At 38.9% G+C, this 19,134-nt stretch overlaps 1 protein-coding gene across 1 annotated transcript in view; it reads right to left on the reverse strand.

The window, feature by feature from the left end:
• LOC126483861 (protein bicaudal D) overlaps positions 1-19,134 on the reverse strand; it is a 110,302-nt gene that overhangs the window by 45,140 nt on the left and 46,028 nt on the right. Inside the window, exons 10-11 of the mRNA XM_050107083.1 lie at positions 11,553-11,795; positions 11,060-11,317 (exon numbers count right to left, since the gene is read on the reverse strand). Of these exons, the coding sequence (XP_049963040.1) occupies positions 11,060-11,317; positions 11,553-11,795 (501 nt within the window). The remainder of the gene's footprint in view (positions 1-11,059; positions 11,318-11,552; positions 11,796-19,134) is intronic.

Raw genomic sequence — 19,134 nt, forward strand, 5'->3', positions numbered from 1 at the left:
GCCTCTACTCCAACACTGTCACATTATGATGACGTGGCAGTAGACCTCTACTACGGGTAAGCTAAGGCAAACGATTTTGAACAATAAGAGTAGGGAGAAAACAGACATTGTGACGACTATACACAATATTTCATCAACTATGTTGGATGTCACATTAACTAACAACAGAGAGACACTATTAACAATGAAATCAATGGCATCCCAAAAGTAATGTTACATGAAGCTATTTAGGATGTCAAGAAAGGAGTTGTGAAGGAACTTGAAAATTATTTACGGAATATCTGCAGAGGGAGTTGATTTCTCATAATTGGAACTAATTGGAACTAACTGTTCACAAGACGAATTCCCATTGAACAAATTATGTATGTCTCAAATTAACAGCAACCTCATAGGAAAAACAATTGATTTTAGTCGATCAGACTTCAGAATTGGATACAGCACAATGGACCAACTGCAAGTCACAATAAAGTAATAGAGCAGAATGCATGTATGAACCATCACTACGCTGGGAATCACAGACTAAAATAGATTAAAATCAGCTTAAAAAACTGAACTAAAAGCCCTTGACAAACAAGGCAATTATTCAACCCGATTAGTATACTGAAGAATATATATGTCAATGCTTCTACTACACTTCATAAAAAAAAAAATCGAAATTTAAGGAGGATACAGGCAATGAGATTCCACATCAGTAGCTCTAGAAGTAGATTTTAGTTCCTTAAACTTGGAAAACAAAAATGGAATTCATATTAATGGAACATACCTAAACCACTTTCATATTTACGTAATTATTATTTATTACTACAAGAGTGTATCTTCACATGATCAGTTCCAGCACTCTATTGTCATCTTCAGATGTGATTAATCCACTAACAATTTCATCATGTTATACACATTCCAATTATGCTCACTGAACATCATGAAGTGGTATAAAATATACAACTTCATTATACATCATGTTGTCACATAGTACAAGAGACTGAAACTAAAAAATTGCTGTGTGCTATTTATACGTAGCTCATGGAAAAAGGAGTATGTGAAATAAATGGCAAGTTTAATGCTATAGGTGAAGCAGGTTAGTTAACAAAGCACTCTATATCCACCTACGTTTGCTACATGCACGTTTAGAAGGTAGTATCTTAAAAGCACAAGCAAGGACAAAAATAATTAAAGTTATTAGATTCTATAATTTTTTTAAAGGCTATTAAAACAATATTTGGAAAAGTAATATAAAAATATGCATATGCCAGCAACTGTCATATCTTAAGATCATAAAACTTTAGAGTGCCTAAGCCAAAATTAAAAATTAAATTCTTGAAGAACACTGTACACCAAATTACCAAGATACAAGTGCTCTATTGAAAAGAGTGGCCTTTATATAAATGATAAGTGATTCACAGAAACAAAGTCATGTACACAAAATAGGTCACTGATAAAATAAGTACAGTAAGAGAAAGTCCTCAATAAAGACTCGTCATCTATGTTATATCTATGATGAGAGGAGAGCCAGCAATCATTATTAAAACTCACTTTTTATCATAGATGTAATATTTGCCACTGGTTTTTATTGATTACTTTCTCTTACTATACTTATTTTTTTACTGTCTTTATAAAATATCTTCATTATGGTTCAAACAATGGAAAAACCAGGACTGAATGTAACAATATTATGAAAAGGAAAGTTGCTACTCACCATACAGTTGAGATGCTGAGTCACAGATTGGCACAACAAAAAGACTGTCACAAATAAATAAAGCTTTCGGCCATTAAGGCCTTCATCAATAATAGACGTACACGTGAATAATAGACGTATACACACACAAAAGCACTCAGACACACACTTTGTGTGTGTGCGTGTGTGTGTGTGTTTGTAGGTGTGTGTAGGTGTGTGTGTGTGTGTGTGTGTGTGTGTGTGTGTGTGTGTTTTGTAAGTCTATTGTTGACAAAGGCCTTAATGGCTGAAAGCTTTATTTATTTGTGGTGCCTATCTGTGACTCTTCATTATGATTCTATTGATAATTTATCATTAATATCATTTAACTGTTTCTAACAGAGCACTTAAATCCTGGTAATTTGGTGTACCACATTCTTATACACCTTATCTTTTAATTTTAATTTAGACATGAAAATTCTGTAAGTTTCATCATCGTAATATATGACAGCTGCTGTAGTGAGCACTGTTGTTGTAGGGTTCTTCAGTCCGAAGACTGGTTTGATGCAGCTCTCCAGGCTACTCTAAACTGTGCAAGCCTATCCATCTTGAGGTCCCACTCTATAATTTTTACCCCCCACACTTTCCTCCAGTACTACATCGTGATCCTTTGATGTCTCAGAATGTCTTCTACCAACTAATCTCTTATTCTAGTCAGATTTTTATTTCAGTCTCTTTTGTTATGTGATGCCATGATACGATAATTCACTGACATGTTTTATAGCATTACATGCTGTTCAGTGTGTGTAACTTGAATGTATACAGCATGACAAAGCTCTCAGTGGATTAATCACATCTGAAGATGGCAGTACACCGTCAAAACCGGTAATGTGAACACTGTAATTATATGGTGATCATGATATGATAGTCATCATATGAAAATTATAAGATCACATACTTACATTTTCTAATTATGTTAAGTCTTAAAAAACAGTTTCATCTCGCTAGTAATGTATTTTTTGCTTCTACTGGACATAAAATTCAGCAACAAAACAACGTAATAGAATAAGTTTTAAAGTGAGTCTGAAAATCAACTACAATAAGATTAAAATACTGCACAATCAACACTTCAGAAGGAAAGTAGTGAAAATCAACAACTCATGGTAGAATATGAAGCAGCCTCCCTCCGACGTATCACAGTGGCTTACAGAGTATACATATATAACCAACTGATGCACATGGATGGGAAAACACATAAAGGAAAGGCAACCACTTAACTATAGAGGATTGGTACACGACCCACAGAAAACAGTTCATTTTGTTAAGGCTTCATCGCTACTGCTCTAGAGGCCGAGTAGCCACTGTAGTTATGGTAGGCCGAGCTTGTGGGTTCATGAAACGGCTTCTGGTGCAGTACACTGCTAAGACAATTTCGGCCTGCCACTATTACACAGCTATACCCCAAGTTCAGGTAACAGGCTAGGGGAATAAAGGTACTCCAACAAATTAGTAACGAAGTTATAAAAATGAGTTAGAAAGGTTTACTTCTCTTTGTAACTTCTTGAATGATCAAGCCTGCAACACTGCATGTAATGCCCTTAATGGCTAAGTGCAAATAATCTAAGGTAAAATTCACATGCAATTTACAAGATCTATCTGTTCACTTCTAAGAGTTCACTAAACGATGCTCCCTGTCCAAGTTAGCCCTGGAAGATGATCTATAGCAAAGTGGGTGAGAACTGCTCTTCTATCTTCCAAGTAGGCTTCTGTCTACATCTACATCCATATTCATACTCACAAGCCACCCAACGGTGTGTGGCAGAGGGCACTTTACGTGCTACTGTCATTACTTCCCTTTCCTGTTCCAGTCAAGTATGGTTCGCGGGAAGAACGACGGAAAGCATCCGTGCGCGCTCGAATCTCTCTAATTTTACATTCATAATCTCCTCGGGAGGTATAAGTAGGGGGGAGCAATATATTCGATACCTCATCCAGAAATGCACCCTCTTGAAACCTGGACAGCAAGATACACCACGATGCAGAGCACCTCTCTTGCAGAGTCTGCCACTTGAGTTTGCTAAACATCTCTGTAACGCTATCATGCTTACCAAATAACACTGTGACAAAACGCGCCGCTCTTCTTTGGATCTTCTGTATCTCCTCTGTCAAACCGACCTAGTATGGATCCCACACTGATGAGCAATATTCAAGTATAGGTCGAGCGAGTGTTTTGTAAGCCACCTCTTTTGTTGATGGACTACATTTTCTAAGGACTCTCCCAATGAATCTCAACCTGGCACCTGCCTTACCAACAATTAATTTTATATGATCATTCCCCTTCAAACTGTTCCGTACGCATACTCCCACATATTTTACAGAAGTAACTACTACCAGTGTTTGTTCTGCTATCATATAATCATACAATAAAGGATCCTTCTTTCTATGTATTCACAATACATTACATTTGTCTATGTTAAGGGTCAGTTGCCACTCCCTGCACCAAGTGCCTATCCGCTGCAGATCTTCCCGAATTTCACTGCAATTTTCTAGTGCTGCAACTTCTCTGTATACTACAGCATCATCCACGAAAAGCCGCATGGAACTTCCGACTCTATCTACTAGGTCATTTATATATATTGTGAAAAGCAATGGTCCCATTACTGTCCATTGCCATCCGGTCATAGGCAGATTGTATTTGGCTGGCAATTCACCGAGGCAAATTCAATGCCTTCATCTTCACTGCTGCCCATGGCGCTGTGGAACTTGCGCAAGTGGTGAGTCTCTATGGCACTGGCACCAGATCACATCTTTGCGCCTGTGTTTCTTTTCCCCCAGCTGTGTCTTGTTCAGACAACACAGCAGTTAGCATTAGCTTTTGAGCCCTTTAACCTTTTCTTGTAGCAGTGCGCACATGCGCACACCCACACCCACGCGCACGCACACACGGACACAGAACCCTAATCTCCACACTTGCAGTAGCAGTGATTCCCACTGGTTCCGTGAGCATGGATGTTTAGGCATCTGTATGGTTAAGCATGTGTGTATTCCTACTAGGAAAAAAGCAAGCGGTTGGAAGCTAGTGCTTCAGTAAACCATGCACCAGTCCTCTATAGGTAAGTGGTTGCCTTTCCCTTCTGTTACACAGCTGATGAATTTTTCATTTTTAGCAGTTGAAGACAGTGACTGCAGGGACAAGAAAAGAAATAAAACAAAGAGTAAAACTGAAAAGAATGCTTTTGGTAAACCAAAAAGGGTTTCCAGAATAAAGCTCCCTATGTGCTGGAATGAAAATTTATGGTCAGTGTGCATTACCAATTTTGACTTATGGCAGTGATAAGTTTTAATATGAAAACAATTCAAAAACTGAGGATTGCTCAGTGAGCAACAGATATGAATGTTGGAAATTACTAGGTCATGTAAGTCATGGAACAGAATTGGATTGGAACATGTAATTATGACTATAAAGAAAATGAAATGGAGGCTGATGGGACATGCAGCTGGATGAACTGATGATAAATGGTCCAAGAAAGTACTCTACAGAAGCAACATGGATGTGCATCACTGAAGACCATAATACATGTCAGGAAGTCTAAAGATGAGTTTGGCACAGTCACCTACCAACACCCCAAATCATCATCATCTTCATCATCATCATCCACCTCTGTCTCCGCCCCCCTATCATATCTCCAATAATAGTTGCAATTTACTATCAACATCTTACACAGACCTTACATAGATACTCACTTCTCAAGTAAACATATATGTTAATGACAGCACTTGCTAATAACAGAAAAGTGTTCCAGGTCAAATGTTGTTCATCTAATCACAGTACAACACAAAAATAACATCCATATAGACTTTTCTGCTTTCCTAAAGTTCTTATTGGGGTTCTGTATTCTGATGCACAGATCTTCCAATAATCTCCCAACAGAAATAACACACATACATAAAAACCTTCATACTTTAAAAAGAAAACCAGAAACACATGTGAATAGCTATCCAAACACTTATCTTATTATTTAGATTCAAGAATAGAAGAGCACTGTTACTTGTGTAACAATTAGCAGTATTCACTGTAAACACACTTCAGTAGTTACAGCATGTATATAACTGTTATTCTTTGATAAATACCAGTGTGGTCATTTAAATACACTACTGGCCATTAAAATTGCTACATCACGAAGATGACATGCTACAGATACGAAATTTAACTGACAGGAAGAAGATGCTGTGATATGCAAATGATTAGCTTTTCAGAGCATTCACACAACGTTGGCACCAGTGGAGACACCTACAACGTGCTGACATGAGGAAAGTTTCCAACCGATTTCTCATACACAAACAGCAGTTGACCGGCACTGCCTGGTGAAATGTTTTTGTGATGCTTCATGTAAGGAGGAGAAATGTGTACCATCAAGTTTCCCACTTTGATAAAGGTCGGATTGTAGCCTATCACGATTGCAGTTTATCGTATCGCGACACTGCTGCTCGCGTTGGTCGAGATCCAATGACTGTTAGCAGAATATGGAATCGGTGGGTTCAGGAGAGTAATACGGAACGCCGTGGTGGATCCCAACGGCCCCTATCCCTAGCAGTCGAGATGACAAGCATCTTATCTGCATGGCTGTAACAGATCGTACAGCCACGTCTCGATCCCTGAGTCATCAGACGGGGATGTTTGCAAGACGACAACCATCTGCACGAACAGTTCGATGACGTTTGCAGCAGCATGGACTATCGGCTACGAGGCCATGACTGCGGTTACCCTTGACCCTGCATCACAGACAGGAGCGCCTGCGATGGCGTACTCGACGACGAATCTGGGTGCAAGAATTGCAAAACGTCATTTTTTCGGATGAATCCAGGTTCTGTTTACAGCATCATAATGGTCGCATCCGTGTTTGGCGACATTGCGGTGAACGCACATTGGAAGCGTGTATTCGTCATCGCCATACTGGCGTATCACCCAGCATGATGGTATGGGGTGCCACTGGTTACACGTCTCGGTCACCTCTTGTTTACACCGACGGCACTTTGAACAGTGGACGTTACATTTCAGATGTGTTACGACCCGTGGCTCTAACCTTCATTCAATCCCTGTGAAACCCTAAATTTCAGCAGGATAATGCACGACCACATGTTGCAGGTCCTGTATGGGCCTTTCTGGATACAGAACATGTTCGACTGCTGCCCTGGCCAGCGCATTCTCCAGATCTCTCACCAACTGAAAACGTCTGGTCAACGGTGGCCGAGCAACTGGCTCGTCACAATACGCCAGTTACTACTCTTGATGAACTGTGGTATAGTGTTGAAGCTGTATGGGCAGCTGTACCTGGACATGCCATCCAAGCTCTGTTTGACTCAATGGCCAGGCGTATCAAGGCCGTTCTTACGGCCAGAGGTGGTTGTTCTGGGTACTGACTTCTCAGGATCTATGCATCCAAATTGCGTGAAAATGTAATCACATGTCAGTTCTAGTATAATGTATTTGTCCAATGAATACCCATTTATCATCTGCATTTCTTCTTGGTGTAGCAATTTGAATGGCCAGTAGTGTAGTGAGACAGCAGCTGGATGTAATAAGCAGTGGTCTAATGTTATTAAGCACAGCTTTTCTCCAATTTTTAACTTTTCTACTGATTTTATGATCTTGAATTAAGCATGAATAAGGATAAAATCCATAGTACTTTAATGATAATTCACTATCTGTGTTGTCTGCAACAGTTTCTTCCTCTTTGGTTATAGACATGTCAACTAATTACCTAACGATCATTATGATCTTTATGAAATATAATGAATGGTTGAATCAACCATGACCACAACTTCAGTAAAATTCTTTGATGCTTGATATCAGTTTCAATCAGTACCTAATATTTGTAATGCATGATGATATAAAGTTATAGTAATACACTTGTTGTTGTTGTTGTTGTTGTTGTTGTTGTTGTTGTGGTCTTCAGTCCAGAGACTGGTTTGATGCAGCTCTCCATGCTACTCTATCCTGTGCAAGATTCATCATCTCCCAGTACCTACTGCAATCTACATCCTTCTGAATCTGCCTAGTGTATTCATCTCCTGGTCTCCCTCTTCGATTTTTACCCTCCACGCTGCCCTCCAATGCTAAATTTGTGATCCCTTGATGCCTCAAAACATGTCCTACCAACCGATCCCTTCTTCTAGTCAAGTTGAGCCACAAACTCCTCTTCTCCGCAATTCTATTCAATACCTCCTCATTAGTTATGTGATCTACCCATCTAATCTTCAGCATTTTCTGTAGCACCACGTTTCGAAAGCTTCTATTCTCTTCTTGTCCGGACTACTTATCGTCCATGTTTCACTTCCATACATGGCTACACTCCATACAAATACTTTCAGAAACGACTTCCTGACACTTAAATCTATACTCGATGTCAATAAATTCCTCTTCTTCAGAAACGCTTTCCTTGCCATTGTCAGTCTACATTTTATATCCTCCATACTTCGGCTCCCCAAATAGCTAAACTCCTCTACTACTTTAAGTGTCTCATTTCCTAATCTAATTCCCTCAGCATCACCCGACTTAATTCAACTACATTCCATTATCCTCGTTTTGCTTTTGTTGATGTTCATCTTATATCCTCCTTTCAAGACACCGTCCATTCCATTCAACTGCTCTTCCAAGTCCTTTGCTGTCTCTGACAGAATTACAATGCCATCGGCGAACCTCAAAGCTTTTATTTCTTCTCCATGGATTTTAATACCTATTCCGAATTTTTCTTTTGTTTCCTTTACTGCTTGCTCAATATACAGATTGAATAACATCGGGGACAGGCTGCAACCCTGTCTCACTCCTTTCCCAACCACTGCTTCCCTTTCATGCCCCTCGACTCTTATAACTGCCATCTGGTTTCTGTACAAATTTTAAATAGCCTTTCGCTCCCTGTATCTTACCCCCGCCACCTTTAGAATTTGAAAGAGGGTATTCCAGTCAACATTGTAAAACGCTTTCTCTAAGTCTACAAATCCTAGAAATGTAGGTTTTCCTTTACATAATCTTTCTTGTAAGATAAGTCGTAGGGTCAGTATTGCCTCACGTGTTCCAACATTTCTATGTAATCCAAACTGATCTTCCCCTAGGACGGATTCTACCAGTTTTTCTATTCGTCTGTAAAGAATTCGTGTTAGTATTTTGCAGCTGTGACTTATTAAACTGATAGTTCGGTAATTTTCACATCTTTCAACACCCGCTTTCTTTGGGATTGGAATAATTTTATTCTTCTTGAAGTCTGAGGGTATTTCGCCTGTCTCATACATCTTGCTCACCATTTGGTAGAGTTTTGTCAGGACTGGCTCTCCCAAGGCCGTCAGTAGTTCTAATGGTATGTTGTCTACTCCCGGGGCCTTGTTTCGACTCAGGTCTTTCAGTGCTCTGTTAAACTCTTCACACAGTATCATATCTTCCATTTCATCTTCATCTATCTCCTCTTCCATTTCTGTAATATTGTCCTCAAGTACATCGCCCTTGTATAGACCCTCTATATACTCCTTCCACCTTTCTGCTTTCCCTTCTTTGCTTAGAACTGGGTTTCAGTCTGAGCTCTTGATATTCATACAAGTGGCTCTCTTTTCTCCAAAGGTTTCTTTAATTTTCCTGTAGGCAGTATCCATCTTACCCCTAGTGAAATAAGCTTCTACATCCTTACATCTGTCCGCTAGCCATCCCTGCTAAGCCATTTTGCACTTCCTGTTGATCTCATTTTTGAGACGTGTGTATTCCGTTTTGCCTGCTTCATTTACTGTGTTTTTATATTTCCTCCTTTCATCAATTAAATTCAATAGTTCTTCTGTTACCTAAGGATTTCTACTAGCCCTCGTCTTTTTACCTACTTGATCCTCTGCTACCTTCACTACTTCATCTCTCAGAGCTACCCATTCTTCCTCTACTGCATTTCTTTCCCCCATTCCTGTCAATTGCTCCCTTATGCTCTCCCTGAAACTCTGTACAGCCTCTGGTTTAGTTAGTTTATCCTGGTCCCATCTCCTTAAATTCCCACCTTTTTGCAGTTTCTTCAGTTTTAATCTACAGTTTGTAACCAATAGATTGTGATCAGAGTCCACATCTGCCCCTGGAAATGTCTTACAATTTAAAACCTGGTTCCTAAATCTCTGTCTTACCATTATATAATCTATCTGATACCTTATAGTATCTCCAGGATTCTTGCATGTATACAACTTTCTTTCATAATTCTTGAACCAAGTGTTAGCTATGATTAAGTTATGCTCTGTGCAAAATTCTACCAGACGGCTTCCTCTTTCACTTCTTAGCCCCAATCCATATTCACCTACTATGTTTCCTTCTCTCCCTTTTCCTACAGTCGAATTCCAGTCATCCATGACTATTAAATTTTCGTCTCCCTTCACTATCTGAATAATTTCTTTTATCTCATCATACATTTCATCAATTTCTTCATCACCTGCAGAGCTAGTTGGCATATAAACTTGTACTACTGTAGTAGGCATGGGCTTCATGTCTATCTTGGCCACAATAATGCGTTCATTATGCTGCTGGTAGTAGCTTACCCGCACTCCTATTTTTTTATTCATTATTAAACCTACTCCTGCATTACCCCTATTTGATTTTGTGTTTATAACCCTGTATTCACCTGACCAGAAGTCTTGTTCCTCCTGCCACCGAACTTCACTTATTCCCACTATATCTAACTTCAACCTATCCATTTCCCTTTTTAAATTTTCTAACCTACCTGCCCGATTAAGGGATCTGACATTCCACGCTCCGATCCATAGAACGCCAGTTTTCTTTCTACTTATAACGACGTCCTCTTGAGTAGTCCCCGCCCGGAGATCCGAAAGGGGGACTATTTTACCTCCGGAACATTTTACCCAAGAGGACACCATCATCATTTAACCATACAGTAAAGCTGCATGCCCTCGGGAAAAATGACGGCTGTAGTTTCCCCTTGCTTTCGGCCGTAGTAATACACTTATGAAACACTAAGTGTAAAATACAATTTTGCACAAAAAAAGATCCACAGAAGAACAACACTGGCAGTGTTGCAAATGCTGAAAAATTTAATATTTCACAATGGAATGAAGTTGCCTATGCTTTTAGAAAGGGCTGTTCAATGACTGTGTTTGCGAAACCCTTTTAGTGCAAATCACTCCCGAAATATTTGCCTGTGGACAACAGGTTGCCTGGGTAGATGTAAGAGAGGGTGTAAGGGACCTAGTTTTACCACAATAAATAAATAAAAAAATTAACAAACATGAAACTTATTCTTTTTCCATATTTCTTCTGTAAAATTTCGCATCAGCTTCTCTGCTACCATTACAGATGTCTCTCAACATCACCATTAAAGAATTATATAAAGTTGCCACTGATAAGATAAAAAAAAAAAAATAGATTACACTCACTTGAGAAAGTAGCTGCATCTTCCTTCAGTAAGCGCAGTTCATTCCTTAACTTCATCATTGTTTCACTAACAATCGCCTTTTCTGTTTCATATTTAGACTTGAGATTTGTGAGAGCAACTTCTGCAGTGTTCTTGTTAGATTTGAGTACACTTCTCAGAGTTGCTATCTGCTCACGTTTTGTTGAGAGTAGAGATTTCAGTTTAATAACCTGCTCCTGAAGGTCTGCAAGCTCAGCTTCCTTTGAATCATTTGTTGATGCTAAAGAAACAGATTAGAGTAATGTTAACAAATGAGGGCCTGGAAATGGAAGCTTTTATCATATAATATTTGCTATGATATTTACTGTAACTGTTGGAGCAAAAGCTAAAAGAGAAACCTGACAATAAAAAGTACTTCACATCACCAAAATTTAGTAATATTGTGATCATATGTTGTTATAAAATAAAACAAAGAACATTACACAACATGGCTCTTGCATAGAACATTTACGTACCTTCTGAAAGGCCTCCATGCATTCCTTTCATTTTTGAAAGCTCTATAGTATTTTCAACTGCTGAACGCAAATGCTTAATCTGATCTGAAATGGTTGCAATATGTTTTACCAATCCTGTTGCTTCATTTAAGCTCTCTAGGTCTTTGAGAGGGACATCAGTTTTCAAACGGCTACGCAGAACCTCTATCTTTGACATAGCATAGTCTTCTTTGCTTGCGTCACCTTCACTATTTGTAACCCCACCTATAAGAAGTTAAAAAAAGTTAATACTGATTAAGATAAACCAGCCTACAAAATATTACATCGCAACTACAAGAAAGGCTATAAGGCCATTTCTAACACAAACTGCACATTAATGATTGAATACTGATCAAAGAGATGCACTTAGGATCAACATTTGAAGACAGTATAGAAAGAATGCCCGAATCTCACTGGCAACATATGTTTCAGGATATCACAGAAGTAAACAGAACTAAATCCATATACACACCAAAGGAAAATCTAGCATGAAACATAATCCATGAGCACATAACACTGCTCACAAAGGAGAGTGCTGAAATCGTGTACTGACTTCATGGCACTCCACTTAAGTTACCTCTGTAATCAGTCAGTAAGTCAAGATGTATTTCTTAAAATATTGAAATAAGCAACACTAATACCCACTTATAAGCTAAAGATAATTGTAGATCTATCACCCATTTTTCCTTTGTTCTCAAATTATTATTATTATTATTATTATTATTATTATTATTATTATTATAAATTTTAAAAATTATTTCTGTTGTTGTTGTTGTTGTTGTGAGAATGTAGTTAGTAAAAGAATATTGAATCATTTTTCTGAAAATAACCTGCTCAGTTTGCCTTCCACAAGCAGTTCGCTAAGCAGACAACAATATTTAACCTAAAAACGCAAGTTAAGGTAGAACTAAAAAGGAAAATTACTTTGTTGGCATTTTTGGTGACCTTGGCACAATCACAAAAATCTCAACAATAGAAAACATAATGCATATTGACAAATGATACCACAGGAACGGATCTAATTTCAGGGCGAGGAAGGATTGAATATGTCCACTGTTAGGTTTGGTACTTGGTCCACTTTTATTCTTGACCTACATGACTGATGTTCCAAAGATATTGGAGGGCTCTTCAGAAACTGTCATGACACAAGAATATTAATAAAGGGCCCAAACAAATCGATACCAGAAACTTTCTAGAGAATAATGGAACAGGCTCACAACTGATTCACAGCCAACACTTAACTCCTGATTTTACAAAAACTTGTATTACGCAATTCCAAACAAATAGAAATACCTTGCAGGTCCTGTAAGTAGAGATCGAAGGGCACACATAGGACGAGATGTGTGAAGCTTCAAGGCACACAGCAGATTATTAAACTTAGGTGGCATGAAACATATGGACAAGTCAACCAAGAAGCTCAGTTCTGCCTGCTTTGTACTGAGAAATCTTTCTCATTGCACTGACTTGCAGATGGGACTGATAGCATACTTTGCATACTTTAACTCAATATTGTCCTACAGTATAACTTCTGCAGCCATGTAGCTACAGTAAAAACAGTATTTATTCTACAGAACATGCAGTATGAATATTATGTAAAGTTTACAACCAAACATCTTGTAGAATATTCTTCAGGGACTTCACTGTTATTACACTCATTTGCCAACACATTTACTTCCTAAGAGTGTTTGTGGTTTATAGTAAAAGTGAATTGTCAACTGTGCAAGTCATGACGACAATGCTAGAAGTAAAAACGACTTCTACATATACTGTGTCCCCGTTCAGTTAATGATTTATTGAAATTATTCCCTCTCTATCAGGATAAACAATATGGATCAGACTTGACGATTTTAAAACTGAAATTTATAAATGGTTATGGAATCACCATTTATCATTATAAATAAAGTATTTAAAATGATGTTCCTACATGCTTTACACTTTTCAATCAAAAACACTTGAATATAAAAAGAACATCTCAGAAAGAATGGAAGCTATGAAATATAATATGAAACAAAGGGTGAAGTGACAAAAGTATGTTAAGGGGGCATGGTTTTTTCTTGTTTTGGAGTCTCATCATTTCATTTGGGTTGATTCTCATGCATTGAAATGGCCAGCAAAATTTATTTTCAGAAGGATGCATGGATTTTAATGTTCTGTCAACAACAAATTCATCGCATGGAGCACAAGCTTAGATTCAGTAAGGACCTATTCCGGCATGCATGTTAGGCAGTTTAAGAAAACCTCAGAAAACTTACATCTTGATGGCTGGGGGGGGGGGGGGGGGGTTTAATAACTGCTATCCTCCTGAATGCAAATATAATTTTCACAAGGTCATCAGGGCAATCTAGGATACAACATAGACTATCAAGATGAGCTCATTCAACATTCTACATAGGCATGACTGCAGAATATCCATTCACTCATTGGCATACTCACAATTGAACAATGTCCATTACAAAATTATTTTCTCATTTCACTTGAGCCATGGCGAGCTGGCGCCAGTGTTATATTGTTCATGTACCATTGTACAAGTGAAGTCGACAATAGCTTTGACAGTTAGATCCAGGCAAATTGTCTACAGGATACCCTTGGTGTTAAGACAATATCTAAAATCAATGTAGGGATCCATACCTACTCTCAATATGTGGGAGATCAGTCTGGTACTGAATATCTTTCCTACCCCCATGAACCATGGACCTTGCCGTTGGTGGGGAGGCTTGCGTGCCTCAGCAATACAGATGGCCGTACCGTAGGTGCAACCACAACGGAGGGGTAGCTGTTGGGAGGCCAGACAAACATGTGGTTCCTGAAGAGGGGCAGCAGCCTTTTCAGTAGTTGCAGGGGCAACAGTCTGGATGATTGACTGATCTGGCCTTGCAATACTAGCCAAAACGGCCTTGCCGTGCTGGTACTGCGAACGGCTGAAAGCAAGGGGAAACTACAGCTGTCATATTTCCCGAGGGCATGCAGCTTTACTGTATGGTTAAATGATGATGGCGTCCCCTTGGGTAAAATATTCCGGAGGTAAAATAGTCCCCCATTCGGATCTCTGGGCGGGGACTACTCAAGAGGACGTCGTTATAAGTAGAAAGAAAACTGGCGTTCTATGGATCGGAGAGTGGAATGTCAGATCCCTTAATCGGGTAGGTAGGTTAGAAAATTTAAAAAGGGAAATGGATATGTTGAAGTTAGATATAGTGGGAATAAGTGAAGTTCGGTGGCAGGAGGAACAAGACTTCTGGTCAGGTGAATACAGGGTTATAAACACAAAATCAAATAGGGGTAATGCAGGAGTAGGTTTAATAATGAATAAAAAAAATAGGAGTGCGGGTAAGCTGCTACCAGCAGCATAATGAACACATTATTGTGGCCTAGATAGACACGAAGCCCATGCCTACTACAGTAGTACAAGTTTATATGCCAACTAGCTCTGCAGGTGATGAAGAAATTGATGAAATGTATGATGAGATAAAAGAAATTATTCAGATAGTGAAGGGAGACGAAAATTTAATAGTCATGGATGACTGGAATTCGACTGTAGGAAAAGGGAGAGAAGGAAACATAGTAGGTGAATATGGATTGGGGCTAAGAAGTGAAAGAGGAAGCCGTCTGGTAGAATTTTGCACAGAGCATAACTTAATCATAGCTAACACTTGGTTCAAGAATTATGAAAGAAAGTTGTATACATGCAAGAATCCTGGAGATACTATAAGGTATCAGATAGATTATATAATGGTAAGACAGAGATTTAGGAACCAGGTTTTAAATTGTAAGACATTTCCAGGGGCAGATGTGGACTCTGATCACAATCTATTGGTTACAAACTGTAGATTAAAACTGAAGAAACTGCAAAAAGGTGGGAATTTAAGGAGATGGGACCAGGATAAACTAACTAAACCAGAGGCTGTACAGAGTTTCAGGGAGAGCATAAGGGAGCAATTGACAGGAATGGGGGAAAGAAATGCAGTAGAGGAAGAATGGGTAGCTCTGAGAGATGAAGTAGTGAAGGTAGCAGAGGATCAAGTAGGTAAAAAGACGAGGGCTAGTAGAAATCCTTAGGTAACAGAAGAACTATTGAATTTAATTGATGAAAGGAGGAAATATAAAAACACAGTAAATGAAGCAGGCAAAACGGAATACACACGTCTCAAAAATGAGATCAACAGGAAGTGCAAAATGGCTTAGCAGGGATGGCTAGCGGACAGATGTAAGGATGTAGAAGCTTATTTCACTAGGGGAAGATGGATACTGCCTACAGGAAAATTAAAGAAACCTTTGGAGAAAAGAGAGCCACTTGTATGAATATCAAGAGCTCAGACTGAAACCCAGTTCTAAGCAAAGAAGGGAAAGCAGAACGGTGGAAGGAGTATATAGAGGGTCTATACAAGGGCGATGTACTTGAGGACAATATTACAGAAATGGAAGAGGAGGTAGATGAAGATGAAATGGAAGATATGATACTGTGTGAAGAGTTTAACAGAGCACTGAAAGACCTGAGTCGAAACAAGGCCCCGGGAGTAGACAACATACCATTAGAACTACTGACGGCCTTGGGAGAGCCAGTCCTGACAAAACTCTACCAAATGGTGAGCAAGATGTATGAGACAGGCGAAATACCCTCAGACTTCAAGAAGAATAAAATTATTCCAATCCCAAAGAAAGCGGGTGTTGAAAGATGTGAAAATTACCGAACTATCAGTTTAATAAGTCACAGCTGCAAAATACTAACACGAATTCTTTACAGACGAATAGAAAAACTGGTAGAATCCGTCCTAGGGGAAGATCAGTTTGGATTACATAGAAATGTTGGAACACGTGAGGCAATACTGACCCTACGACTTATCTTAGAAAATAGATTAATGAAAGGCAAACCTACATTTCAAGGATTTGTAGACTTAGAGAAAACTTTTGACAATGTTGACTGGAATACCCTCTTTCAAATTCTAAAGGTGGCAGGGGTAAAATACAGGGAGCGAAAGGCTATTTACAATTTGTACAGAAACCAGATGGCAGTAATAAGAGTCGAGGAGCATGAAAGGGAAGCAGCGGTTGGGAAGGGAGCGAGACAGGGTTGTAGCCTGTCCCCGATGTTATTCAATCTGTATATTGAGCAAGCAGTAAAGGAAACAAAAGAAAAATTCGGAATTGGTATTACAACCCATGGAGAAGAAATAAAAACGTTGAGGTTCGCCGATGACATTGTAATTCTGTCAGAGACAGCAAAGGACTTGGAAGAGCAGTTGAATGGAATGAACAGTGTCTTGGAAGGAGGATATAAGATGAACACCAACAAAAGCAAAATGAGGATAATGGAATGTAGTCGAATTAAGTCGGGTGAAGCTGAGGGAATTAGATTAGGAAATGACACACTTAAAGTAGTAAAGGAGTTTTGCTATTTGGGGAGCAAAATAACTGATGATGGCCGAAGTAGAGAGGATATAAAATGTAGACTGGCAATGGCAAGGAAAGCGTTTCTGAAGAAGAGAAATTTGTTAACAGCAAGTATAGATTTAAGTGTCAGGAAGTCGTTTCTGAAAGTATTTGTATGGAGTGTAGCCATGCATGGAAGTGAAACATGGACGACCAATAGTTTGGACGAGAAGAGAATAGAAGCTTTCGAAATGTGGTGCTACAGAAGAATGCTGAAGATTAGATGGGTAGATCATGTAACTAATGATGAGTTATTGAATAGAACTGGGGAGAAGAGGAGTTTGTGGCTCAACTTGACAAGAAGGAGGACATGTTCTGAGGCATCAAGGAATCACAAATTTAGCATTGGAGGGCAGCGTGGATGATAAAAATCGTAGAGGGAGACCAAGAGATGAATACACTAAGCAGATTCAGAAGGATGTAAGTTGCAGTAAGTACTGGGAGATGATGAATCTTGCACAGGATAGAGTAGCATGGACAGCTCATCAAACCAGTCTCAGGACTGAAGACGACAAGAACAACAACAACCATTGAGATTGATTGTGGTTGAGCTAAGCTATCTTTGCTTTTTGCGTGTCTTATCTTCCTGGTTGGTGGGCGAAGGTTGTTAGCCTTCGACAGGTAACCCTCGAGATCTCGTGACATTCGTTGGGAGATGAACATCAACGCCTGCCGAACGAGCGTGATGACCATTATATGTTGTGGCGTGAAACTGGCCGGGCATTTTGGTGACATGGGCAGCTTGGAGATACAAGTTCTGTTACTTCACTGGGAACAAAATTTGAAGTGAAGTGGTGAAGCTGTGGAACCCACTCCTTTGTATTGTGTACGTGATATGAAGTAAGTGATCGTAATTGTGTTTTGTTGACTGACGTGCTCAGAGGCATTTAAATTTTATTATTATGGTGAGACTTTCATAGTCATAGTCGAACTTTAAGAGGGTGTGGAAGAGTTCAGTTGGCCTAGTTAAGTGGTGGCCGTTATTTAAAAGTTTTCTCAGAAGTTTTACTAGTGCTCTGTGTTTCTAGTAATCAAATGATTTTATGTTGGCGTTTTCAAAGCTTGCACTCTATTAATACAGTTGTCCGTGTGTAAAATGCTTAAGGTCAAAGTTGCGAATTTGTCAGTAGCGTAATGTGTTCCTTTATACATTTACCCATATATCGAGTCAAAGGTTCTGTCAAGTGTTTCTATGTTTCTATGCTTCAGAGTTATTGGAATGTCTTTGCGATTTGCACAAGAACCTTTGATTGTGCCAGTGCCTTGGCTGGGAGTGAAATGTCATCCGAGGTCTAGGCCTGGCAGTGTTTTAAGAACCTGGCCACTACCGGGAGTTGTTCACATACTGCCTTCCGCAGTTTAGTATTTATCTTACTTCTACCAAGGTGGGTGGGTTAAGCTGGTAGATATAAAAAAAAAAAAATTGTACGTAACCTGTTCTTATATGAACCTGTTTCCTTAAATATTAGTGACTGGCAACTGGCTAAACTTTAAATTGCATAGCATCTGCCGAGTTCCTTGCGTAGTTCTTTGTAGTAGTGTTTTATTAACAGGTCTGAGCATGTGCACATTTATTTGTGAAGATCAGTGTTTCTGCTGTAGTTTTTGTTATGTAATGATTCTATCATGTTATGTAATTGGATCTTAGCTTGGCACTAGTGTTGAAGTGTCATTAAGTCATCCTTTACTGGTAACTGTTTTCATTATATGTATTTTGAGGGAAATCCTATATGGTAGTTTGAATTTCTGAAGTTTGTCAGTAATTCTGTTTTCTTATAAGGGAAAACAAAGTGATGGGTATTAATGCCCGGCAACGTTAAGTTTGTAATTGACCTTTTAACACGTGCTGCTTTAACGGACTGAAATAGTAAGTCTATAAGGGTATTTTAGTGAAGAATGTTAAGTGTGGCCATCTTAATGTAATAACTGGTTTTGAGGAGTTTGATGAAGTGGCTATGTGAAGTAATTAATAAATTGCTATGCTAAAGGTTTCTATAAATGCCTGGCACAGTAAGTTTTTTATAACTTTCTCTTAAGGGACTGTTTATTTCAGTACTGAGTACGTTGGGTTTCTAACTGTATTTGCAAAGTTTTATCTAGTGGCTCATCCACAATTTGTAATTGTCAAATTCCTTAA

This window comes from Schistocerca serialis, chromosome 6 (genome assembly GCF_023864345.2).
Source record: "Schistocerca serialis cubense isolate TAMUIC-IGC-003099 chromosome 6, iqSchSeri2.2, whole genome shotgun sequence".
Classification (NCBI taxonomy): domain Eukaryota; kingdom Metazoa; phylum Arthropoda; class Insecta; order Orthoptera; family Acrididae; genus Schistocerca; species Schistocerca serialis.